Source organism: Myotis yumanensis, unplaced genomic scaffold, assembly GCF_028538775.1.
Source record: "Myotis yumanensis isolate MYYU_CA2020_CCGP unplaced genomic scaffold, mMyoYum1.0.hap1 SCAF_5, whole genome shotgun sequence".
In the NCBI taxonomy this organism is placed as follows: Eukaryota; Metazoa; Chordata; class Mammalia; order Chiroptera; family Vespertilionidae; genus Myotis; species Myotis yumanensis.
Window position 1 is genome coordinate 96,742,492 of NW_027223756.1, and position 25,771 is coordinate 96,768,262.

The 25,771-nt window shown below is 40.9% G+C and overlaps 1 protein-coding gene and 1 non-coding gene across 4 annotated transcripts in view; one reads left to right on the forward strand and one right to left on the reverse strand.

Annotated features, from left to right (window-relative positions):
* CDCA2 (cell division cycle associated 2) overlaps positions 1–24,513 on the forward strand; it is a 66,840-nt gene extending 42,327 nt beyond the window's left edge. For all 3 annotated transcript variants that reach the window (XM_070416613.1, XM_070416612.1, XM_070416611.1), the window contains 5 exons: positions 645–723; positions 1,739–1,821; positions 2,783–2,920; positions 20,131–20,302; positions 23,177–24,513. In XM_070416613.1, coding sequence (XP_070272714.1) covers positions 645–723; positions 1,739–1,821; positions 2,783–2,920; positions 20,131–20,302; positions 23,177–24,285 — 1,581 coding nt within the window. In that variant the 3' untranslated portion in view covers positions 24,286–24,513. The remainder of the gene's footprint in view (positions 1–644; positions 724–1,738; positions 1,822–2,782; positions 2,921–20,130; positions 20,303–23,176) is intronic.
* On the reverse strand, positions 4,352–4,458 carry LOC139011803 (U6 spliceosomal RNA). Its single transcript, XR_011471636.1, has one exon. It is a non-coding gene; the product is annotated as a U6 spliceosomal RNA (small nuclear RNA).
* Positions 24,514–25,771: the final 1,258 nt, after the last annotated feature.

Sequence of the window (25,771 nt, forward strand, 5' to 3'; positions counted from 1 at the left end):
ATTTTAAAAACAGTGTAATTCACCATTTTAACACAGTAAGACTGAAAAGTCTTATGTTCATCTCAGTAGAAAAACCATTTGACAATATCCAGGGTTCATTTCTGATAAGACCTCTGAGCAAACTAGTGAAAATAAATTTTTTTCAACCTGACAAATTTTATCTGAAAAATCAAATTTACTATTAAAATGGCAATTACATTGGAAAGAAAAGATTTGACTATTACATTGCCATTTTACCTGAAGTTCCCCTGAGTAATACTGTAATGTTAGGTTGTGTTTATTGATCAATTATATATTTTAAAGGAATTAGGACATAAGATTTTAAATAAACCAAAAAGTAACTTATTAGTGGATCATTATGATCACTTCCACTTAAAGGGTTTTTGTTTTGTTTTTTGGTGGATTGTAGTTAGTAAACATGGTTTCATTCAAGATAATTGGTAAATATTATAAAATATATTTTATTTTTATATGCAATATCTTTTGTTTTGCCTTGACTTTTTTTTCAACCTTTTATTGATTTCCCATCTTTATGCAGACTATAATTTCACCTACAAAAATAAATTCATTATTTGGGGGGCCTATTGCTTACATGTCCACTGAATTTAAGGATGTCTAATTTCTACTTTTTTTTCTTTGTTTAGGAAAACATAGAACCTCTTCAGGTATCATTTGCTGTTTCGAGCCCTCTTAGTAAGTCTTCAATCTCTGAGACTCTCTCAGGTAGTAAAATTTGTTTATCTTATATTCATAAATGTTATTTGCAATGTCTGTGTATATGAAATTTAATTTCCTTATTTTCTTTTTAAAATTTCATTTTTATTAGAACAATGCATACTTGGCATAAAAAAACAAATAGTGTAGAAAAGCTTATAAGAAGCCTCTTACCCATCCATTTTGATTGCAAGTCCCACTTCATAATCATCCACATTTAACTTCCTTTGATGGGAGCTACTTTTCCCAGTTAGCAAAGTGGAAATGACATGAATTGTAAGGGTCATTCTGAAATATCCAAAATTGTTCATCAATATTAACATGGCATGTTGGGCACATGTACTTTCCAAGGTCTCTGGCTTTTTTATGATTGTGACAAGGTGACAAGGCAACAAATATCGCTGCCCTTTCCTGACAGACCGGAACTTGGCTGGCAAGCATGTCATGGGAAAAAACACCTAGGATGGGAATCATTATTCATCTTTTAATGGCTTTTCGTTTGCTATGGGACACGAACAGAGCTCATTAGCACAGAATCCAACACGTGCATTGTCAAAGTAGCTAAAATTTGAAGCATTAGTCTATCAGGTTCAAAAGCATATGCTCTTCATACTGCCTTTCATTTATATCATGAAAAGTAATCAAAATTTTCCTGAACTTTGTAAAATCAGATATTTTTATTATCATCTTAATGCCCTTTATTACAATTTCATTGTACAAAATGTAGCTTGGAATAAATGGAATGAGTGAAAACATGAATATTTATAATATGATTTAATCTGTTATCTGAACAAGATAGCACGCATTTTCCATGGAAAGTGTTAAAAGTTTCTGAGTATTCAGTAAACTTAAAGTTTTAATATTTTTGAGTCTCAAAATGTATTCCTAATGATAATTATGTTTAGATACGATAATATAGTTAAAGCAAAGGTGGGTATTCAAAAACATATGCAGTATCTGAGAAATGGTGGATCTTAAACTGTTTTGTTAACTACCCTAATTTTGCTTGTGTTATGTTCTTCAGGCATGGATACATCTGCAAATAACCACGAGAAAATACCTTCCTGTAAAGACGGTAGGAGAACACGGACCTCTAACAGAAGAAGCGTAAGTGTTTGTATTTGGTACAATATATTTTTTTATTTTTTTATTTTGCATTAGATTTTTTCTTTTTTCGTGAGTAAGTGATGATGGGTAAAATCTTGGCTTGAATGGTATTATTAAGAGCTAATACATTATCCTACCTAGCATGTCACCCAGGTAAAGATATTTCCTGTTTTGGTTTTAATTAATTCTATTAGAAGAAAAATCCAGTAAAACAAGAAGCTTTCAGAGTTTGTGTTAATGTGGAAGATAATCTTTTTGAAAAGCTTTTTTGAAATCTACGTTGTTTTATGGAATTTGTTGAGGTACAAGGTGGAGGAGAGTAGCATATAATAAGCAGAGCCAGAAAATGGCATAAATATGATCTTTTTTTAAAACTATACTTTGTTTTGTGTTGTTTTTTAACACAGGGTTTCAATTATTTTCAGTATGAGCCTAATTTTCATTGAGTGCATATCTTTTGGTATTTTATTAAATTACATAAAATTGGATTTTTGTCGATAGCATCATAGTGCATAAATAAATGCACTATGTTATATGTACAGGGTTTTTAGCTGATATTGTTAGATGATATACCCAGAATTCAAACTTAGATAATCTAATAGTTCATGGTTGTTTTTCATATAGCTCAACTGCAAGCAGTTAAGTGCTAACTTCTGGATGTTCAGTAAATATTTGGTGAATGACTAAATTAACTAATACTTAAAGTTTTTTTTCTTCCTTATAATAATTGGGCAAAGTGCGTATGCTTCTGAGTCCATGTTTGATAGATCAGAAATTAGTAATTACTTTTTCCCTCAGGTGAGGTTAAGTTGGTTAAAATATATCTAATGGAATTTGTGAATTTAGAGGAAAATATAAGAATAGTAGAAGAGAATGGGAAAGAAAATAAATGTGAGAGAACATGCATTAAAATGTAACTTCTTGCATTGTATGGTATGCCTACTTTAAATTTTCTTTATAGCAATTGATCAGTTTTGCAGGAGATAGTGTTTGCAACTTACTTAATACAGAAGCTCAGCCTTGCCAAGAAAAGAAAATCAAGAGGAGGAAATCTCAAGAAAGCAAGTGCACAGACAGAGTACGTCCGAAAAAGAATCCGGTGAGTGTGTGTCCGAGATTTATTACAGAGCAGAAGTGGTGCATTTCTTTGTTGTGTGGTTGGGGAAATATGGAAACAAAATTTTTGGTTTTTTAGTTAACATCAGACCAAGAGTATTAAAATCATCTTATCGTAGAATAGTAAGGGCCATAAGAGATTATATACTCAATTCTTTATTACCCGAGGGCCTCTTTGAACCTTCTTTTTTGTGTTGGGTAAATCCAGCACAGTAAGTCATTGCCCTCAAATGTTACGTCAGTTCTTATCTCTGAATCTAATCTAACCTGATCCTATTTGGGGAGTCCTCTAACGTTCTGGACAGGGATGAGTGCACCCTCTGCACTGGTTTGACCTGGTTTCTGCCAGTGGCTGGATCGCTTCCCCACATTTAAGGAAGAGTTTAGAAACTAGCTCTCAGTCAGTGTGTCAAGGCCTATCCTGACTCAGACGCCTTCACCCTCTTCCAGTGGTCGGCAAACTCATTAGTCAACAGAGCCAAATATCAACAGTACAACGGTGGAAATTTCTTTTGAGAGCCAAATTTTTTAAACTTAAAACTATATAGGTAGGTACATTGTTATTAACTTAATTAGAGTACTCCTAAGGCTTAGGAAGAGCCACACTCAAGGGGCCAAAGAGCCGCATGTGGCTCGTGAGCCGCAGTTTGCCGACCACGGGATAACCGATCCTAGCACCTTAACCCAGTTCCTTGTCCCTCTCCCCTTCACTGACCTAGATCTTCCTCTGCCATACCCTCAAGCTTGTTAATACCCAAGCTCCTCTCACCTTTAATAATAGACATTTATATGTCTTACTCTCCAATCCCAGCCTTATATCCATTCTCGTTCAGACTCCCTTACTCATATCCCTCTGCTGGTACTAATAATTTTCTGGCCCCTCTGTTTACTCTTAACCTTTCAGCTGCCCCTTAATTTCCCATGTTACCTTATTTATTCTAAACCATGTGAGCTGTTTTTAACCACTCTTGTTAGTAACTTCAGCTCTGCATCCCTTTCATTCCACGTCCACTCTGGACTAATCTAGCCAGGATCCCCTCTCCCACCTAACATCGCTCCTGGAGAGACACACAGATGCTTCTGCAAATCCAGCCCCACACAGTATCTGACGTTTGGTCTTATTCTCCACCACTTCGCCACTTCACTGTATTTTTCCAGAGTATCCGTTGAGGTCTTGTTCTCACCATCTCAGCAACATTGAACATCATTGAGAACATTCTTACAGTCTATGTTAAAGGTTTATTTTCTTCCACCTATCCTTAGATGTTTCTGTTCCCCGGAGTTCTACTCTTTGCCCTTCCAAATTTTGTATTTTCTGGGTGATTTCATATGCAGCATGGATGGTTGATAACTCCCAAATCTTTCTGATCTATAAACATTAAGTTCAACTGCCTACTGGACATCTCTTCTCTTTTTTTTTTTGGAACGCTTCACGAATTTGCATGTCATCCTTGCGCAGGGGCCATGCTAATCTTCTCTGTATGGTTCCAATTTTAGTATATGTGCTGCCGAAGCAAGCACTGGACATCTCTTCTTAAACCATCCTGCAAACACCTAAAAAAATCAACATTTCAAAACTAATAAATTCTTCAAATTTCACCTCAGCACACACCTACCTAAAACAGTCAGTAAACTTTTATGCTTCATAAAACAAAAACTTCCTCCTTTCTTGGTTTAAACATGGCACAGTCACCCCCAAGTCAGCAAAACCAGAAGAAACTGAATGTTTTCCTGGTTCAGTCCCTTTTTTAGGTCATGAACTCCTTTGAAAGATCCCTTTGCTGAAAAAAAATACACATACTTTTTTTTTTTAATAATATGAGAGAAACACATCGATTGGTTGCCTTCTGCAACCAAGACATGGAGGAGCCTGTAACTGAGGTACATGCCCTTGACCAGAATCGAACCTAGGACCCTTGTGTTCCGCAGGCCTATGCTCTATCCACTGAGCCAAACCGGCTAGGGCAGTGGTCGGCAAACTCATTAGTCAACAGAGCCAAATATCAACAATACTATTTCAAAATAGACTCGCCCAGGCTGAAAACTGACTTCTGCGCATGAGCCACGAAGTTTCAATCGCACTGTACATGCGCGCCCGCACATGGTATTTTGTGGAAGAGCCACGCTCAAGGGGCCAAAGAGCCGCATGTGGCTCTCGAGCTGCAGTTTGCCGACCACTGGCTAGGGCAATACACAAAAGTTTAAAAATAGCATTCATCTTATTGCATTAGATATTAGTATTCCTCATACTCTTTAAAAAAACTGTTTCAAAGAAGGTATACCTATTTCTTTAATAAAATCAATAGCCAGAAAGTTCAGGAAGGGTTGAGCATTAAGTTTTGTTCCAAGGACTCCACTGCATCAAAAAATAATGTAATAGGAGGGATAGGTTTAGAACAACACTGAAAAGAGGAAGGAAATGAGGAGGGGTATTAAGCAACAGATGACAGCCTTCAATGAATTTCTGGAGGACAAAGCAGATGGGAGCATGTTGACAGATAAAAGGTGGAAAGATTTACAGCCCAGAATGTGCTAGGAAGGAGCTAGAGAGGCGCTGGGAATCCCAAGAGACTGGGCCCAGTATTGGCAGGTACAATGGATGGTGAGAAGTGGTAGTGAAAAACAGATTAATTGAAGTCCTTTATGTGAAACAATTTGCACCAGTTGGCACCCCACCCCCATCTCCCACCCTGAAGCTCATAACAGATGTTATCTAGGTTAAAGCCTTCATTCTGACATTTGGAAAAGCCTGTAGTCGACACTCCTCATTCTCCCTGTCCCACACAGAGTTCCTAGTGGAATTACCATACAGGAAAGAGACTGAGCTGGAAAGCAGAGGAAACCCATACCAATTTCCAGTCTTCTCCTATGCAAGAATCAGACAACTAAATAGAACCAAGAATATGAAAGACCAATATTAAAAAACTGAAAACTGACCCCAGAAAGAAATGCTATTCAGAGAATGGAAGGAAATATTATTTAAAAAGTAAATGTTCTAATATACTCACATTTAAGAAAGTATATACTCAAATTTAAGAAAGTATAAAACTATGAAGGGGGATGCTATGAAAAAGGAGCAGAGAAAAAGTATTTGCAGAAATACGAAATTTAGTAGTTGGAGTAGAGAATAAAATTAAGGAAAGTCTCCCAGAAGGTAGAGCAAAGGAGAGATAGACTAGTAATGAGATGGAAGACCAGTCTAGGAGACTTCATGGGAATCTCAGAACAAGAATGTAGCCTGGAAGAAATTGTCAAAATAAAAGAAGAATATTTCTTTAAACTGAAGAAAGGAATGAAAAAAAAAAGGTCAGCACTTCAACAAATCCTTGTGAAATTGAACAATAAAAATAAGAGGAAAGAAAAGTGGACTTTTCCTACCACGAAACAATAATCAGAGTGGTACCAAGTTTCACTGTACTATGAATTCTGAGAAATAATTCAACAGGACATTTAAAGCTGGGAAATAAACTTAATTTCAGCCCAATATTCTAAACCCAGCCAAATTAATTGTGAAAGAAAAAATACATTTGACATTTCAAGGACTTTGGAAGTTTTTCTTTGGGTATTTCTGGAGGTGCTACTTAGTAAAATGAAGTGAGCTTGAAACTTCTGGACTTAGTGGATCTAATAATACAGGAGAGCCATGGAAGGAAAATCTCTGATTTAGCCTTTCAGCCAGCCTAGGAGAGCAGCCAGTCCAAATTTGTGCCAGAGAAAAAGGTGCTTTAGAAAGTAGGTCTCTGGAGGGAAAACAAAGGACCTGTGATTGAGAAAATGGAAAGTGTGCCATATGATAAAAAGAAAGGTAGTTTTATGTCATTTCAAATAAAAGCTTGTGTACAAAAGTTTTGGAGCAAATATGATTTCAATCAATAAGGAAGTGTGAGGAAAAGTATATTTGATAGTGCTTGAAATCATCTACAGGGGGCACCAGAGGAAAGGAATATGATCTCTGTCCTTGGCAGAACAGTGGAAAATGTTTATACAGTCGTAACAATGCAGATGCAGTTTCTTTTCAACTAAGGGCAAAGTTTTAACAACTTGATTGTGTACAAGATGATCTAAGTGTAGGTAAGAGCAGAAGGTGGAAGTAGGTAGAAAGGATGGAGGTGAGGGTATTAACACTAATGGTGTGGTGGTTAATAGTGCAGGTTCTAGACTAGAGCCAGATAACCTGGGTTCTGAATCCTGCCGCTTTCTAGCACTGGCACTGTGGGCAAGATTCTTGATTCCTCTATTGGTTTTAAATGGAGGTATTGTACTTATTTTATAAGCTTACTAGTGGCCTGGTGCTCGAAATTCGTGCGGGGGAGGGGGGTGTCCCTCAGCCCATCTGCACCCTCTCCAGTCTGGGACCTATTGGGGGATCGGGTCTAAACCGGCAGTCAGACATCCCTCTCGCAATCCAGGACCGCTGGCTCTTAACCGCTCACTTGCCTGCCAGCCTGCTTGTCCCCAACTGTCCCCCCCCCCCCACAGCCTGCTTGCCCCCTACTGCCCCCCCTGCTGGCCTGCTTGTCCCCAACTGCCCCCATGCCGGCCTGATTGCTCCCAACTGTCCCCCCTTGCCATCCTGCTTGCCCCCAACTGGCCCCCCCTGCCAGCCTGCTCATCCCCTACTGCCCCCCTCTCCGCCGGCCTGCTTGCCCTCAACTCCCCCCGCCCCGCCAGCCTGCTCGCCCCCAACTGCCCCTCCCCTGCCGGCGTGCTTGCCCCCAGCTGCCCTCCCCCCCCCCTCGCCAGCCTGATCACCCCCAACTGCCCTCCCCTCCTGGGCTGATCACTTCTAACCACCTCTGCCTCAGCCCCGCCACCATGGCTTTGTCTGGAGGGACTTCTGGAAAGTCTCCCGGTCTAATTAGCATATTACCTTTTTATTAGTGTAGATGGTGAATAGTAAATGAGTTAATACATGTAAAACACTTAGCACAATGCCTGGCCATACAAAAGGGTCGTGACCCACAGGTTGAGAACCGCTGTCTTACACACACACACATAAAAGTGGTAACTGCTAACTATGTGAGGGGATGGATGTGTTTATTAACTCAATTGTGGTAATCATGATCTTCAATTTATATCAAACATAAAGGATTAAGATCACTAATATTAAAAAAGCTTCTAAATTGAGTAAAAAATTAGAGAAAAATGTCCAAGATATTCTTTCTTTGACTCCCCATTTTTGCTGTTTCTTTGTAATTGTTTCTATGTATTAGGTCAAACTGTTCGGCAATCCAGATTTTTTAAATTGATCTTATGTAGTAGATGTTTTGTAGGGCCCAGTGGTGCAGTCTCTCAGGTCTTCTGGGCTGGGTGTTCTAGGGACATTTGGGTTCTCCTGATGTAGCTGGGTCTTAAGTGTTATTGTCCTGTTTGTGGATGGAGTCTCCTCTCAGGGTGTCTGATTATGTGGCTTGTGACCTGCCAACCATTGTTAAGGCGCTGACTAAACAGCACAGAATACAACACAACAAGACAGGACACAGGAGAAACAGAACACGAATGTATACAAGACACCTGTAATCACAATAAAAGTGACCGCAAGAATGATAGCAAGAAAAAAAAAAAAAAGAAAGAATGTGGGGAGAAAACACAATAAAACAAACAAATAAACCAAATAGCACAAACAAAAATAGAAAAAGGGGGGGGGGATGGGCAGAATCTATAGATGCAGAGCTTAAATAGAGAAAATAAGGTTAAGGAATTGGATGAATGGGTGAAGGACCATGGTTTAGAATAGAGGAGGGAGAAAAGAAATGAGAAGCAGAAAAAATAAAAAATAATTTTTTGAAAAGGGAATTAGAGGAAAGAGCAGAGAGGCCCAGATTTAGGAAGTGAAACAAGGTAAAAAATTAGGAGAAGAACAAGAGAAGAGAAAAAAAATTGAGTAGTGAAGAAAAAGAAAAGAGAAGGGGAAGTAGAGTAGGAGCAGGGAAGAAGAAATTAGATATATGAATAAACCAACAGACTAAAATAATAACACATTAATAAAGCAGATAAAGAAGATCCATTTTTGAAAAGGGGAAAAAAGAAGGAAAAGAAAAACTAGGACGGAAAGGCAAAGAAAAATGGGAGGAAGAAAAACATGCAAAAAAATAAGTTAAAAAAATTAAAAAATTTAAAATAATAATTAAAAAGTGAATCATCGTTTGCTTCAGCCAAATTGTAATGCCCCATGGGAGCTGGTTTAGGACCCCACTCTTCTGTGCTGTCTGCCAATTCTGGGCTCCCTGTTAGGTACTTAGGTGCTGACCACTGTGAGGTATTGTCCTTTGGCTTTTAGCACCCTGCTTGAAACTCCCAGGGATCCACCAGTCCTCTGCTAATGATTATCTCTGCAGGCCTTCGCAGCAAGCAGGTGGGGCCAATCTGCCCTCTTTGCCTTAATCACTCAAGCGTCTGTTTCTGACAGGGCTTTAGGTGGGTTGGTCCTGTTTTGCTTTCAGGGAATAAGATGGGTGTTTTTTTCCTGACCCAGAGCTACTCCTCCACTAGTGGCCCACAGTATTCTGCCCTTGGTTGGTCAGAGATCCTTGTATGGAGAGCAAGGGGGTTGGCTGGCAACCTGGAGTTTTTATCCCTCTGTTTCCAAGAATTGGATGGCCCCTCTTCCAATCCAGTCACTGAGGGCACTTTACCCGTAAGCTTGGCCTCTGCCTCCATAAAGCTCAAACTGCAGGGTGTGGCAGGCTGTGTCACCTGCCCTGAGGCTACTGGGAGGGGCTAGCTCTTCTGGGGAGAAAGGGCCCCTTTGGTTTGGAAGCTTAAGAACGTCCTAATGCAGGACTCCTGGCCACGTCTCCCTGCCCTGCTTCCTCTCAGCCTCTCCTCAGGCACCTCAAGTCTGTGCCTCTCTCCCTGCGCCAAAGCCTCGGGTGAGTGAGTGCAATTGAAAAGTCATGTGTTCTGGGTTTAGAGAATAAAAGCAAAGACAAAACAAAACAAAAACAATAAGGAAACTGCGGGTTTCTCTCCCCCCAGCTCCGTGCTACTTCTTGCTGGGGCTGCTACTTGGCTGTGGTCTTGAGTCCAGATTCGGCAGCTGGGCAGCCAGCAGCCCTGTGGCTTTTCCTTTTCACAGTTGGATGTTATGCCTGTCACCAAGGGACGAGGCTTCCTCCTCACCCTCTCTGCCCTCTGCTCCTCTCAAGCCCACATCCCTGTTCCTACCACTCTCCAGGTGTCCTCTGCTCTTGTAAATTGTCTCCTCAGCTGTGACTAATTCGTTAATTCCGGGTGGATGTTCTCCGGTTTAGTTGTATTTCCAGTCTGGCCCCAGACTAGGTGCCTATTCGGCTGCTATTTCTTTCTCTCCAAGAGATATTCTTTAAAGTTTACAAAATTGAAATGAAAATGGTCCTTTAACGTGAGAAATATGTTTGGAGTTTTTCACCACAAGGAGAACTACATTGAGATGCCATTTCTTACCAAAGATGAGGGGAACTCCAAATGTTTGACAGCACACTCTGTTGGTAAGGTTAGTTGGTTAAACAGGCACGCTCATACCTTTTCTGGTAATGCATCTCTGTTGAGGGCCATTTGGCAGTATCAAGCCAAATTAAATATTCATTTGCCTTTTGACCCAGTAATCCCATTTCTAGAAATTCATCACAAAGACCCAGTGACAAATAAGCATTGTACAAAGTTATTTATTGCAGCACTCTGTAATGCCAAAGACTGAAAACGAACCAAACATCTGTCAGTATAAGACTGGTGAGGATTCAGTGGTGTGTTCACAAAGTGAGGATTTTGTAAGCTACAGAAAGTAGTGAAGAAAAATTCCAAATACTGCAATGGAATGATGCCAGGAATTATTTACTCTCCAGTGGAATAAGTTGTAAAATGATGGTGTATCGTAAGCTACCTATTAAGGGGTGAACTATGTTCCCTCAGAATTCTTAGGTAGAAGCCCTAACCCCCACTACCTCAGAATGTGACTGTTTGGAAATAGAGCCTTTAAAGGGGTAATTAGGTAAAAATGAAGCCCATAGTATGGTCCCTACTCCATTCTGACTGTTGTCCCTTTAAGAAGACATAAAAGACACCAGGTGCAGGCAGACAGGTAGAAGACCATATGAAGGGATAGCAGGAGGGCAACCATTTGTTCACTAATAAGAGGCCTCAGAGGAAACCAACCCAACCAGCACCTTGATCTTGGACTTTGAGCTTCCAGAACTGTGAGAAATAACATTGGTTAAGCCAGTGGTCACCAACATGGACCACTGTTGGTCCGTGAGGTCCGAAACGTTGGCTACTGCTGGTTTAAGCCACCCAGTCTGGTATTTTGTTATGGTACTTATTATGGCAAACTAATATACTACCTTTTTTTTATCTAAGAGGGAACATTAAAAAATAATATAAGTATGTGTATTACATGAACACATAAAATCTTTTAATTAAAAAAGTTAGAGAATAAGGCAAAAACAACTGGTGACGTATAGGGAGAGGAGACTGGAGGGGGGAATAGGAAGAAATGAGGCTAGATTTCCTTGAATGTTTTACCTTTTGACATTGAACCATGTAAGTGTTATAACTATCAAACAAAATTAAATCAAATTTAGGAAAAAGAACATTGCCTAAAATTTGAAAACAAAATGAAACAAATTAACTGTAAATGTCAAGTTGGTGGCTTAATCTTACAAAGAATTTTTTTAAACTTAGAAATTTGACAAATCCTGTGGGATAGATCCTAAATACAAAAATAACTGCAAAGAAGGCTTAAACAGTAGGAAGCACTCATTTTGACAGGGGAATTAAATCTAGAATAAAAAAAATAAGCAGCTCTTTAACTGTCATTAGGTATCAAGACTTTTCACTATGAGACAAAAACATTTCAAAACCTTGCTAGACAAAATTTGAGTGGGAAATACCAGTATGAACTGATGTATTTTCCTTTAAAATTATGAGAAAATTCTTTTTTTTTTCTTTTTTAATGTATTGGTTTCGGGTATACAGCTTAGTGGTTAGACAGTCATATACTTTACATAGCCTTCCCCTCTATATTTCCAGTACCCCAACTGGCACCATTTTCTTTCTCTATTGATGAAGCTTAGGAGTGAGCATCTCTGGTACCTAGATTGCTATCTCTAAATACCATTTTCACAGAATTCCTTTGTGAAACAACTGCTTTCAGATTTACAACAGCAGATACAGGAAATGAACTCAGCTCTGTCCCAGTGTGCAAGCAAGGAAGCTTAAACTGCTGGGACCTTGTTAGAGGCCACAAAACCAGCAAGAACGGGTGACCACTGACCAAAAGTGGGGCAGTCTGACCATCAGAAATAGTGATTGTAATAGATTGAAACACAAACATCAAATAATGAAAAAATAGTTAAGTTCATAATAATTAAAAATATAACAGAACTTGAAGGCCACTTTAGCTGTCTCAGACATCAACTAATTTTCTAAAAATTAGAAAATAGAGTTTGAGCTCTATTTCAAGTAAATAATTGATGAGGCATTCCCACTAATAAGTAAAAAAGACATACTCATGAAAGCTGTTGGATGTTAGGTGGAAGGTAATAGGGAAGCAGGATGGATGGATGAGACTGAACACCTGAGCCCTGGTTGTTCATCATGCCACAGAAGGAGTAAAAGTGGTCTCCTGTTGCAGTAAGGAAGTATACAGTCATCTCTGAAATGCTCTTTCCAAAAAAAAATAAAAAAGAATTTGGCTTATGCTGAGCATAGATGCCTCAGTTTATTCACCAAATAAATGGCAAGAGGAAAAAAAGTTAAGGAACCAAAGATTTAAAGAGATCTAGCAACCGAATGGAATGTGTGGAGACCTTATTGGTGTCCTGCTTTGAATAATTCTAAAAAGACGTTTATGGACCAATTGGATACTTTGAACTCTGACAAAATATTAGGGAAAGTTGCTGTCATGGTTTTTGTATGGTTAAGTGTTACGTTTTAAGATAATTTTAGAAATGCATGGTGTTGTAAGAAGAATTAGAAAGATCCCAAGTACCCTCTACCTAGTTTTTCCCAATGGTACGGTGTTGACATCTTGCAGAACTGTTGTACAGTATCACAGTAGTACATTATCAAAATACAGTCAAGATAAGGACATTTTGTTGCGCCAAAGCTCTCTTCTTCTTGTCCTTTTGTAGCTATATTCACTTCCCATTTCCAACCCCCTCCCCCAGCAACCACTAATCTGTTATCCATATTTTTTTTTTAATATATTTTATTGATTTTTTACAGAGAGGAAGGGAGAGAGATAGAGAGTTAGAAACATTGATGAGAGAGAAACATCGATCAGCTGCCTCCTGCACATCTCCTACTGGGGATGTGCCCGCAACCCAGGTACATGCCCTTGACCGGAATCGAACCTGGGACCTTTCAGCCCACAGGCCGACGCTCTATCCACTGAGCCAAACCGGTTTCGGCTGTTATCCATATTTTTAATTTTGTCATTTTAAGAAGGTTATGTAGCCCTAACTGGTTTGGCTCAGTGGATAGTGTCGGCCTGTGGACTCAAGGGTCCCAGGTTCGATTCTGGTCAAGGGCATGTACCTTGGTTGTGAGCATATCACTAGTAGCGGGCGTGCAGGAGGCAGCTGATCGATGTTTCTCTCTCATCGATGTTTCTAACTCTCTATCCCTCTTCCTTCCTCTCTGTAAAAAAATCAATAAAATATATTTTTTAAAAGAAGCTTATGTAAATGAAATCACACATTATGTAACCTTTTGGGACTGGCTTTTTTCACTCAGCATAATTCACTGGAAATTGGTCCAGGTTTTTGGGTGTGTTGTTATTTTTAAAAAGAGATATACTAGTGTGTATAGATATAGATATAGATATATCAGTGAAGATATATATAAATAAATGTAAAGATGTGTGTGTGTATATAAATAAAACAAGTGATTACATTGTATGACTTAAACTTACATGATGTTATATGTCATATCAAGAAAACATGGAAAAAATTAAACTTCATAGTAAAAGGAAAAAAAATCAATAGAATACAATGTCAGGTAATAAAATGTTTTATTTTATTGTGAAAAAAGGGAGCCCTTACCTCTTAGAGATATATAGGATTTTCAGATAAAATGATTTGCTTTAAAATAATCGGGGGTGGGGGAGTGTTTATAAATGAATTTTGATTTCTATACATTATAGTGATTGTTGACAATAGTTGATGCCTACATGGGGGTCAATATACTATTCTGTTTTTTGTGTGTTCAACATTTTCCTTTATAAAAAGTTAAAAATGTAACAATATGAGCCCCTTAGTTAAGGGATGGAGCTACCTACAGAACTAAAAATGAACTAGTAAGCAAACAGCAAGGGTAGGGAAGTGTATGCTTTTATCATAAGCTTTCCTATACAATTTGATTTGTTGCCAAATCTTAATGGTGCAAATAAAAGTCTTAATGGTGCAAATAAAAGATAAGCATTTACTTCTGGTGCATGACCTCCTTCACTGTATGAGAAGAAATAGTGGTGATTCTGGAGGAAATAGAATCACTTTAGGGATAATACTTTCGGTTGTCCTTTGCTCCAAGTCATGAACCACTTCTCGATCACATGGCTTCCTTAGGATTCCAATTACAAGTGGCTTTTTGTTTTTCACAGTATAAGCAAGGCTTTTTTGTATTGGCTTTAACTCAAATTTTGTTAAAGTTCTAACCTTTGCAGATGAAACCTCCTTAAGGATAATATAGATGTATTTTCATGGCAGACCACAGTGGCTTTCATCTTTGCTTTTTGGTTGGTGTACTTCTATTAGCCGTGACCATGAAAAAACAGAATACTCGTCTTTCACCATGTTTGGCAAATTTTATGAATGAAACAAAGGTTTTCAAAATTCTGCTGAAAATGGATTTTCTCTCCATATGAATCAGAAACTATTCTAGAAGTTACAACATTGACCATAGTATATTAGCTGAACATGTAGGGATTGTGTCACACAGTAATCCTAAGAGCATGATTTTTAAAAAACATATATTTTTATTGATTTCAGAGAGAAAGGGTGAGGGAGAGAGATAGAAACATCAATGATGAGTGAGACACAAGGATTGGTTGCCTCTTGCACACACCCCGACCAGGGCCAGGGATCCAGCCTGCAACTTAGGTACGTGCCCTTGACTGGAATCGAACCTGGGACCCTTCAGTCCGCAGGTTGATGCTCTATCCACTAAGCCAAACTGGATAGGGCAAGAGCATAGTTTTTGATGTTAAAAATATTTCCCCCATATCAACCTAAGTAAACTTATTTAATACTAGTGCTATTGTGATTTCCATTTTTGCAGATGAGTTCAAAATGAGGTACAGAGAGGTGAGGTAACTAGCCTAAGGTTATAAAGTAGAGTCAGAATTTGAACAGAAGGCTTCTGGCACCAGAGGCCAAATACTTTCTTTTGCAGCTCATCGGTGGAGCCCACATCCATTGACTAAGCCAGTGGTCGGCAAACCACGGCTCGCCAGCCACATGCGGCTCTTTGGTCCCTTGAGTGTGGCTCTTCCACAAAGTACCACGTGCGGGCGCGCACGTACAGTGCGATTGAAACTTCGTGGCCCCTGCGCAGAAGTCGGTTTTCAGCCTGGGCGAGTCTATTTTGAAGAAGTGGCGTTAGAAGAAGTGGGGGTACGTTCGCTGAGGTTGACTCCTCAAATTGAGGACGTTTTTAGCAAAGGCCAGCTTAGGAGTACCCTAATTAAGTTAATAACAGTGTACCTACCTATATAGTTTAAGTTTAAAAAATTTGGCTCTCAAAATAAATTTCAATCGTACTCTTGATATTTGGCTCTGTTGACTAATGAGTTTGCCGACCACTGGACTAAGCTATCATTTCCCCAACTGTCCCATGGAAGTGAACAGAAATTCCCTGAAAATAAAAAGTGTCATAAAAACATATTTAATCCAGCATTTTCCTAATGTATGTAGATGTTATCTATTCTGAGGATTTCTCAGAAAATATAATGTTAAATGTATATTGTAAATCACCAAGAGGAACATTTATCTTCCGTAATTATTTTTCCATGGAATGTTTTGTTTTACAGGCTATCAGTAGATATCTCAAGGAACATACATAAGTTCTTGGCCACTTATGTACTCTTGAAAATCATTCACTATTTCCCAACATTCATTTACATGATCTTTCTTAAATGTAACTTCAGATGTTGTTTACTCCCTGAATCACCATGCAATGAGACCTTGTTGCTCTCAGTGTGAACAAGGGCCCTGCTTGCTTAGCTTCATCTGCCATCTCTACGTGGGCCCACCCACAGTACACTGCTGCTTGCAGCTCTTCATCTGTGCTGCCTCACATGGTGCTCTTGTGAATGCCTTTCTCTTCCCTTTGTTTCTTTTTTTGTTTTTAATCTTTTAAAAAAATACATATTTTTATTGATTTCAGAGAGAGGAAGGGAGAGGGAGGGAGAGGCAGAAACAGCCTCCCATCCACCCCACACTGGGGATCAACCCAAGCATGTGCCCCAGCCGGGAATCAAACCGTGACCCTGGGTCAACACCCAACCATTGAGCCATGCCAGCTGAGTGCCCTTCTCTTCTTTTTGAAAAGTCCTTCTGCACCATTCCCAAAACAATTCTTGCTTAAGATTTAACTTAGACATTACCTTTTCTGGGGAGCCTGCCTCAAACACCTCCCTTAGGCCAGGTACCCATCTTCTTGGCCTATGCAGAGTGTGTCATGATCATACGTATTACTACTACTTGTCGTTAGACCCTGAGCTTCCTAAAGACCACATCCAGCCCAACAGGCATGGCTCAGTGGTTGAGCATCAACCTGTGAACCAGTTTGATTCCTGGTCTGGGTATATACACGGGTTGCAGCCTCTATCCCCAGTGTGGGGCGTGCAGGAGGCAGCCGATCAATGATTCTCTCTCATCATTGATGTTTCTATCTCTCTCTCCCTTCCTCTCTGAAATCAATAATAATCCTATATAATAAAGAGGTAATATGCTAATTGACCATCATGCCCTCACAAGATGGCTGCCTACAACCAGGCTGTCAAGGGGGTTAGTGAGAGACTACCAAACAACTGAACAGCAGGTTGCGTGGGGCAACCAGGCCAGCCGGGGGGTTAGTGAGGGACGACCAAAAGACTGAATAGCAGGCTGCGTGAGGTGACCAGGCCGGCGGGGGGGGTGGGGTGGGGCGTGAGGGGCAATCAGGCTGGCAGGGGGGGCAGTTAGGGGTGACCAGGCTGGCAAGTGGGGGCAGTTAGGAGTGACCAGGCCAGCAGGGAGGGGGCAGTTGGGGGCGACCTGGCTGGCAGTGGGGGGCAGTTAGGGGTGATCAGGCTGGCACAAAGAGGCAGTGAGGGGCGATCAGGCCGACAGGGGGAGGGGGGCAGGTAGGGGCGACCAGGCAGGCAGGCAGGTGAGTGATTAGTAGCCAGCGGTCCAGGATTGTGAGAGGGATGTCTGACTGCCGGTTTAGGCCCGATCCTGGATTGGAGAGGGTGCAGGCTGGGCTGAGGGGACCCCCCATCCCGTGCATGAATTTCGTGCACCGGGCCCCTAGTAATTTTATATATATATATATATTAGAGGCCCGGTGCACAAAAATTTGTGCACTCGGTGGGGGGGGGGGGTCCCCAGCCCGGCCTGTGCCCTCTCGCAGTCTGGGACCCCTCGGGAGATAACGACCTGCTGACTTAGGCCTGCTCCTGGGTGGCAGAGGGCAGGCCCAATCCCTAGGTGCAGCCCCTGGTCGGGCTCAGAGCAGGGCCAATTGGGGAGTTGGAGCGCCGCCCCGTCATGCACAGAGCAGGGTGGATCGGGAGGTTGCGATGCCACCCTCAGTCACGCTCAGGGTAGGGCTGATTGGGGGGTTGGGGCACCGCCCCCTGTCACACTCAAGGCAGGGTCGATGGGGAGGTTGCGGCGCCACCCCCTGTCATGCACAGACCACGGCCGATCAGGGGGTTGGGGCGCTGCCCCCTGTCACTCACAGAGCAGGGCCCATCAGGGGGTTGGGGCGCTGCCCCTGTCACTCACAGAGCAGGGCCCATCAGGGGGGTTGGGGCTCCGTACCCTGTTACACACAGAGCAGGTCGATCAGGGGGTTGGGGAGCTCCCCGCTGTCACTCACAGAGTAGGGCCGATAGGGGAGCTGGGGCACCACCCCCTGTCACACACAGAGCAGGGCGGATCAGGGGGTTGGGGTGCTGTACCCTGACATACTCAGGGCAGGGCCAATGGGGAGGTTATGGCTCTACCCTGTCACACACAGAGCAAGGCCCGTGGAGGGGGGTTGGGGCGCCACCCTCTATCACCCACAGAGCAGGGTTGATCAGGGGGTTGGGGCGCCGCCACTGTCACACTCAGGGCAGGGCCGATGGAGAGGTTATGGCTCTACCCTGTCACACACAGAGCAGGGCCCGTGGGGGAGGGGGGTTGGGGTGCCGCACCCTGTCACACACAGAGCAGGGCCGATCAGGGGGTTGGTGCGCCGCACCCTGTCAAACACAGAGCCGCAGGGCAATCGGGATTGGGGAGCTCCCCCCTATCAGGCACAGAGCAGGGCTGATCAGGGGGTTGGGGCGCCTTCCCCTGTCACGAACAGAGCAGGGCAGATAGGGAGGTTGTGGCCCCGCCCCCTGTCACACACAGAGCCACAGGGCGATCAGGGGATTGGGGTGCTCCCCCCTATCAGGCACAGAGCAGGGCTGATCAGGAGGTTTGGCCGCTGCCCCTTGTCATGCTGATCCCGGTGCCGGGAGCCTCGCTGCTCTGCTGATCCCGGTGCTGGGAGGCATATTACCCTTTTACTATATAGGATAGAGGCCTGGTGCATGGGTAGGGGCTGGCTGGTTTGCCCTGAAGGGTGTCCTGGATCAGGGTGGGGGTCCCCACTGGGGTTCCTGGCCAGTCTGGGTGAGGGGTTGAGGGCTGTTTTCTGGAAGCGGGTGACTGAAGCTCCCAACCCCTCCTTTTTTTCTTTTTTTCTTTTTTTTATTCTGGGCCAGCTTTAGTTCTGAGGCCTCGCTGCTGAAAACATCGATACAATGTTGCGGTCCGGCTGGCTGAACCTGGCTGAATGAAAGCCGGTTTCTGGGGTTTTGTTTAGCTTCTTATTTGCAACATAGTACATAGTTGCTTAGAGTTGCAGCTGAGAGGCCGGCAAGTGAGGCGGGGAACGTTGGAGTTCGCCGTCACTGGAGCAAGCAAGCCTCCCTGCTCGCTTCAGTGCATGGCTGCCAGCCGCCATCTTGGCTGACAGTTAATTTGCATAAGGATATGCTGATTAGCCAATGGGAAGGGTAGCGGTCGTACACTAATTACCATGTTTCTCTTTTATTAATGTAAATATATATCCATATCCAGTGTGTTTTGTCTCATACCTTGGAAGGTATTACCTGCACATAGCAGTATCTCCATGAATGTTTCTGTGAATTCCATTTTCTAAGAAGCATTGTTAAAAACATGTTTCTTATGTTGACCTGATCTGGTTCTCATATGGTATCACACTGAGTATATTTCTTTTTACTCATAATCTATTATTTCAATACAGTGTTTAACTTTCCCTCAAGTCTTTTCCTTATGAAACTTCTTAACATAGGACATTAGTTCCCAGTTACTGAAATGGCAGTCAGAATTAAATTTAATACTGCATTGCAGATATTAGTAAGCAGTTTTTTTATTTTTATAGAACCCATATGTTTTTTATCAATTATTCCCAATCTTTGCTTCTCATCTACTTGTGCTTGTTAAAGATCCATTTTATTTTGACCTATGCATTTTAATCTTGAACAAATCTTGTTTGCATCAGCTCAGCCAGCTGTGTGTTCTCTTCAAACTTGATGTACACACCTCTTGTTTCTTCATCCAGATCTGGGGGAGAAAACTCGCCCCCTCCCCCACATGGCTTGCAGTAGGTAACTCCTGAAATTAATGCTGAGTCATCCTAACTACAGGGTGGTTACAAATACCCAATGTCTTAAGTCTGTCCAGTCTCTCTAATCTATGTTTTACTTATCCTGAGTTTATTTTGGCAATGCTTTATGGCAATACAAAACGTTTTTGCTACAATTTGTTCATTGAGTTCTGCTTTATATTTTATTTGACTTTGTGTAAGGAACCTCACCCCCTACCCCAAATCAGATTTCTGAAATTTTAAATGAGATGAATGGTTTTAAGTGTTTCAATCGAAATTAAAGGGTCAAAATTGTATATGGTGCTATATCTTTCTCAGTTACTGTGTTTTAATACATTTTCTCAGGTTTTAAAAAGTTGCCGAAAGAAGAAAGGAAGAAGAAAGAAAGGCGTTGAGAAGACTCTGTATGGGGAAAGAGACATTGCGTCTAAGAAGCCGCTTCTAAGTCCTATTCCTGAGCTGCCTGAACTCTATGAGATGTCGCCTTCAGTTCCAAGTGTCCGCAGGAAGTTTTCAGGTCTCTTCTCTTCACCTTCTTTGTTGCTATTTCTCTTTATTTTTTCCCTTTTTCCCATTCACCATGTAAATTGTAAATAAAGAAAAAAAAACAACTTTTCATCTTACCACAGGCATGTTAAGGAAGCAGCAGTGTGCAACTTTTACGTCACCTAGACCCTTTCAGACTTTGATGGCAGCTCTGGATCTTCCCCCCAAAGAAACTCATAAAGTTTTAGGAGAAATATTTTTTTCATCCTGTTTCTTTTTCCTTTTGAAAGCATTTTGTTAAAGTAAAATGAATTCTGTTTGGAGGTATAGCCCATCATTAAAAGTGAATGAGGTGATGTCTCGACACTAGATACATCTAATATGAATTAAGGACAACAGTTAAAAATATACTTCCCTGCATTTCAGTAGAGTTTTCCCTATTAAGCATCTTCTATAAATGCCTTTTGTAAATTGAGCTTGATCACCTTGACAGCTTTGTTTAAAAGCAAAGACGGAGTTGCTAAATATTCTAGTTAGATAAAAATTGAAGTTGCACCTGCTTTATAATGCCGGGATTTTAAATTAACAAAACTTGCTACACATAATAAGAGTATGTGTTCATTTGGTGTGTTAATTTTGTATAGAATCATTTTTAAAATACCTACCTTTGTCAGTCATCCAATATTTTTAACCTGCATTCCTTTTGCAACATACCGTATAGGATTTATAACAGATTCAAGGATGAATATGGTACATGCCACTTTAAACTCTTGGCTTCTGCCTCCTTTTTAATTTCGGGAAAGGACAAAAGTTTAAACACAGGACCCATCCAGTCACACCAGGCTCCTCCAGCCCCAGGCAGCTCCTCCAGTCCTGGGCACCTGCAGAGCAGCGCTCTCCTGTCCCAGCCTTTCAGGTGGTTTATCTTGGGACGGGGTGGCCGAATGCTGCTCTCCTTACGATTTAGTTTAGCTGAGCTGGCTGCCTTTCCAGGAAAACTGTTCACATTACTGTTTCCCATCTGGTTTATAGTGATCTGTCTGCCTCCATTCCCTGCAAATTGTGGTCCCCTTGAGACTGGAAATGAAGTCTTATCCCCAATTCCAAAGCAGTGTTTTTCTTTAAAGATTTTTAAATAATAGTATTTTTTTTTTCTGTCTTGCATCTTATTAGAAAATTTGGTTTCTTTTTAATACCTAAAGCAAATTTTAAAAATCTATATATAACCAACTGTTACAAGGGTTTAAAGCAGTTCCCTTCCTTCTTTTCTTCCTTCCTGTCTTCCTTCCTTCCTTCCTTCCTTCCTTCCTTCCTCCCTCCCTCCCTCCCTCCCTCCCTTCCTTCCTTCCTTCCTTCTTTCCTTTCCTCTCCATGTTTCTCTCTCTCTCTCTCTCTTTCTCTCTCATTCTCTCCCTCTCTGTCTGCCTCCATTTCTCTCGCCTACTTTTTTCTTGAGTATTTAATTTCATGAACAATACATGAATATCCATTTTTGAAGTTGTATAAAGAGCCCAAGGGACATATTAATGGGTGGCACTGAGTGGATCCTGCCCTTTGTTAATCTCTAGCTTTACATGACATGATTTGAAGTACCCCAAACATCCTATGTAATAAAAGACTAATATACAAATCGACCAAATGGCGGAACGACCAGTCGCTATGACACACACTGACCACTGGGGGAAGATGCTCAATGCAGGAGCTGCCCCCTAGTGGTCAGTGTGCTCCCGGAGAGGGAGTGCTGCTCATGGCTGGCGAGCGCAGCGGTGGTGGCGGGAGCCTTTCCCGCCTCCGCGGCAGTGCTAAGGATGTCCAACTGCTGGCTTAGGCCTGCTCCCTGTGGGCTCCTGGACTGCAAGAGGGCGCAGGCCGGGCTGAAGGACCCCCCCGCCTCCCAAGTGCATGAATTTCGTGCAGTGGGCTTCTAGTGCATATATATGCCCTTCAAACAGAAAATTTTTTGTAGGTTTTTTTTTCCAGCTTGTTATATATGTCTACCAGTTTGATTTTGTTTAGAACATTTTTTATACTCATTTGACTGATGAATTAAAACATTATATGAGATAACAAGAGAGATGGTATTTAATAGTATTGAGTTTTAGAACAAATAAGGCCTGAACTCATTTATGCTGTGTTACATAACTTGAGAACCATAACGAGGTGTTCTCACCCTTGATTTTTTCCCCCTGTGATGTCACACAGTGTGCTGAGAACACAGGACAGGCTCCATATGGCGCGAGTTTTCTGGAGGAGGAATTTTAGTCAGCAATTGAGGCAGAAGAGATTTTTAGAATATTGAAATAAAAATGGCTCTACATGAGAGTACAATTCAGTTTATGTTAATTTTTTAACACAGGGCATAAGACCTGAGAGTCTTCAGGGAGTACCCTTTTAGTGAAGCCAGTAAGTCCCCCAGAATTCCAAGTTTTCTTTCCTCAAAGTGATCCTCAGTTTCTTCTGCTAAAAGGTAGATTGTTTTAAAAAATTCTTTTAGCTTTACACGCAAACTATTCAGGAGAAACATTGATAGAAGATTTCAAAAGCAGGACATTGACCATTTTCAGTAATTCATTTTTAGGGAAATGGGAAATATAGCTAATTGACCTTATAGTGTGGCAAGTACATTAGAATGGAAGCAATTTAAGATACAGTTTCATTTTCCTGGTCTGAGGTTTTGTGCTTTATTAATTCAAATATTAACTACATGTTTTCTTAACCTGTGGCCTGGGGAAGAACTAAAAGAGAAAGGATGATGACAGATAGGACGGGTACAATGTAATATTTTATACATCTTGTGATTTTTTGGAAGTTTAAAACAGACTACAATATGGCACCCATTTGATTGTTAAAGTTTATTTTTATGGTTACTTTTTAATTAGATTCAAACTTATTTACATGCCCATAGATGATTTCAACTCAAATGGTGAACTGGAAGAAAGGAAGCCTCCAGAAAGAAAGAACCGTCTCCCTCAGCACTCAGACTTGAATCCAGAATTTAATAAGCGTGGTGTGTCTGAATTCTGCAGCTCTCACATAAAAAGTTCCTTGTTGCTTATTAATTCCACTTGTGATCAAGATTCAAGTATAAATACTGTAGGAATCTGTACAAGTAAAATTATTCCAAAAGCAGAAATTAGGTGGGAAAGTGAAAATGACCTAAAAACTGGGACGGAGAATGAAAACAGTCATGTTTCTTGTGCTTCTGTGGCTGAAAAACCCATTGTATCAGATGGTCCACAGTCAGCTTTTCTCATGCAGCCCCAAGAATTTTCTGCTGCTGATCAAAATGTGGAAAACCATTTTCACATGAAAGTTCCAGGTGATATACAGTGTGAACAACAGGATGACTTCTTAAGAGCTACTGAAGGAAAACTGCAGGCCAAGTATTTACTATCTGGCTCATCAAAAGAATGTGGTTATTCAGAGGGTGTCTTAACTGACAATAGAAAAGAAAAGAAAAGTCAAAGTCGGGATGTACGAAGAAAGTCAGCAGCAAGTGGCAGTGGTGGGAGCTGTGAACAGAAACGTAGAAGACGACGCTCTGTGTGTTATCCTGATGGTCAAAGTTTACACTTAGAAACTGATGGAAGTCACAAACCTTCCTACAGTGTGGGCAGCTCTGTCGAAATTAGTTTGGAAAATTCTGAACTGTATAAAGATTTATCTGACTCCCTAGAGCAAACCTTTCAGAGAACCAATCGGGAAACAAAAGTCAGACGTAGCACAAGGCTACAGAAAGATTTGGAAAATGAAGGACTTGTATGGATTTCACTTCCACTTCCTTCCACTTCCTGCCCTTCCCAAAGAACCAAAAGGAGAACAATGCATACATTTGACAGCAGAGGACTGGAAATGTCCCCCAGAAGAAAAGCTGTGTCCCGACAACCACCATGTCCACTCTACTCCACATCAGATCAAGAAAACAGTGAGGGCTTAGCAGCGAATTCTTCCACTTTCCCTCAGAGAAGGAGGAAGAGCTTTTGTACATCTGCACTTGCAAACACAGAATACTAAGTCAGAATGCTGAACAGGAAGAACCTTCTCAGCCAGAAGGAAGAAAGCTCTCTAAAGGACGTCGAGAGCATTAGCCATATCGGAGAACTGCGGAATAACTGACATCTGTGGAACCTTTGGCCAGAGAGAAGGTAACTGTCCGTGCTTAAAAGATTCTTCCTGGCTCCTGGTATCTGTGCGATTTCAGTGTTTCCAAAGTTTCAAATAAAATCACTTGAGTTGAACCTACTTTTAAGTAGAAACAAGTGAATTGCTTTATCATTCAAAAAGAAAACATTCTATTAAATATGGCCTTCTTTCCCCACATGGTAAATGCTTTATTAGTATTTTGCAAAAAAGGATTGTTTATAGAGCCGATAATATGTCTCTTAAGTTTCATTTTACATTAGTACATATTTACCACCTCATTGCATCTGGATGAGAAGAGGGTTTTTTTTTGAAAAAGCAAAACAAAACCATATTGATATAATTAATGTAACGATGAAAATTGGAGGTTAATACAAGGTGGAAAGGTGTTAAAGTGTTTTTATTTTAAAAATACTGAAAAAAAACTGGTTAAAAAGTTTAACAATTAGAGTAGATGAATTATAAAACTTGTTTCTTGAGTTAAAGTTAAGAGAAGCTTAAATGACTTGCTTTATCTGTCTCAAATTAAATTTTTAATACTTATATTAAAATCAAATTTCAAACATGGAATTTTGGAAATCTTTTAATGACCCGAATACAAGGTGGGGCAAAAGTAGGTTTACAGTTGTTCATATAGAAAATGATACAATAATTCATAAATATTATTACAAGAATAAACTGTTTTGTGTACTCACAACTGTAAACCTGCTTTTGTCCCACCCTGTATGGTAAATCTATCATTATAAAATGAAAATATAATTTATAAATAACGAATGCTAAAGCATTTTGTAACTCAAACAGTATTCTTACATGCTTTGTTGGGTGAGGTGGCTGTAGCAGTTTAGTTGAAGACTCATTTCCCAGATTATTCAAATTAGTCACAGGTAATTTGGGATTTGTTTTGTGGTTCTCCTTAAAGAAATTTTTTTTAAATCCAAAAAACTTATTCAAAGCGGCAGTAGGTCGATAATTTCTTTTTTAACAAGGCCTTTTCCAGCCTTGCTATCTTTATTTCAGTATGTCAAGTACTGTCACTTGTCTCGGGTTTTCTAGTTATGCCTCAGCCATATGGCAGTATATCTCTATCCTGTATCCTGTCGCCACTTTGGCAATAGCAGTTTGAAAATCTAAAGCCTATATATCTGGAATTTGTGAATGTGCATAAATCATTGTATCATTACACAATTGTCTTTGGAATCCTTTAAATCATTAAACTCTCCCTCTCCAATATAGCAGAAACCTGTTAACAAATAGGGCTCTCTATAAATAACACAACAGGGAAGAAGGCGCCTGCTGAGCGCCCATTTCCCCTCCTCCGAGAGAGACTATTTGTTACCTTCTTGGCACCAATAGGTCTGGA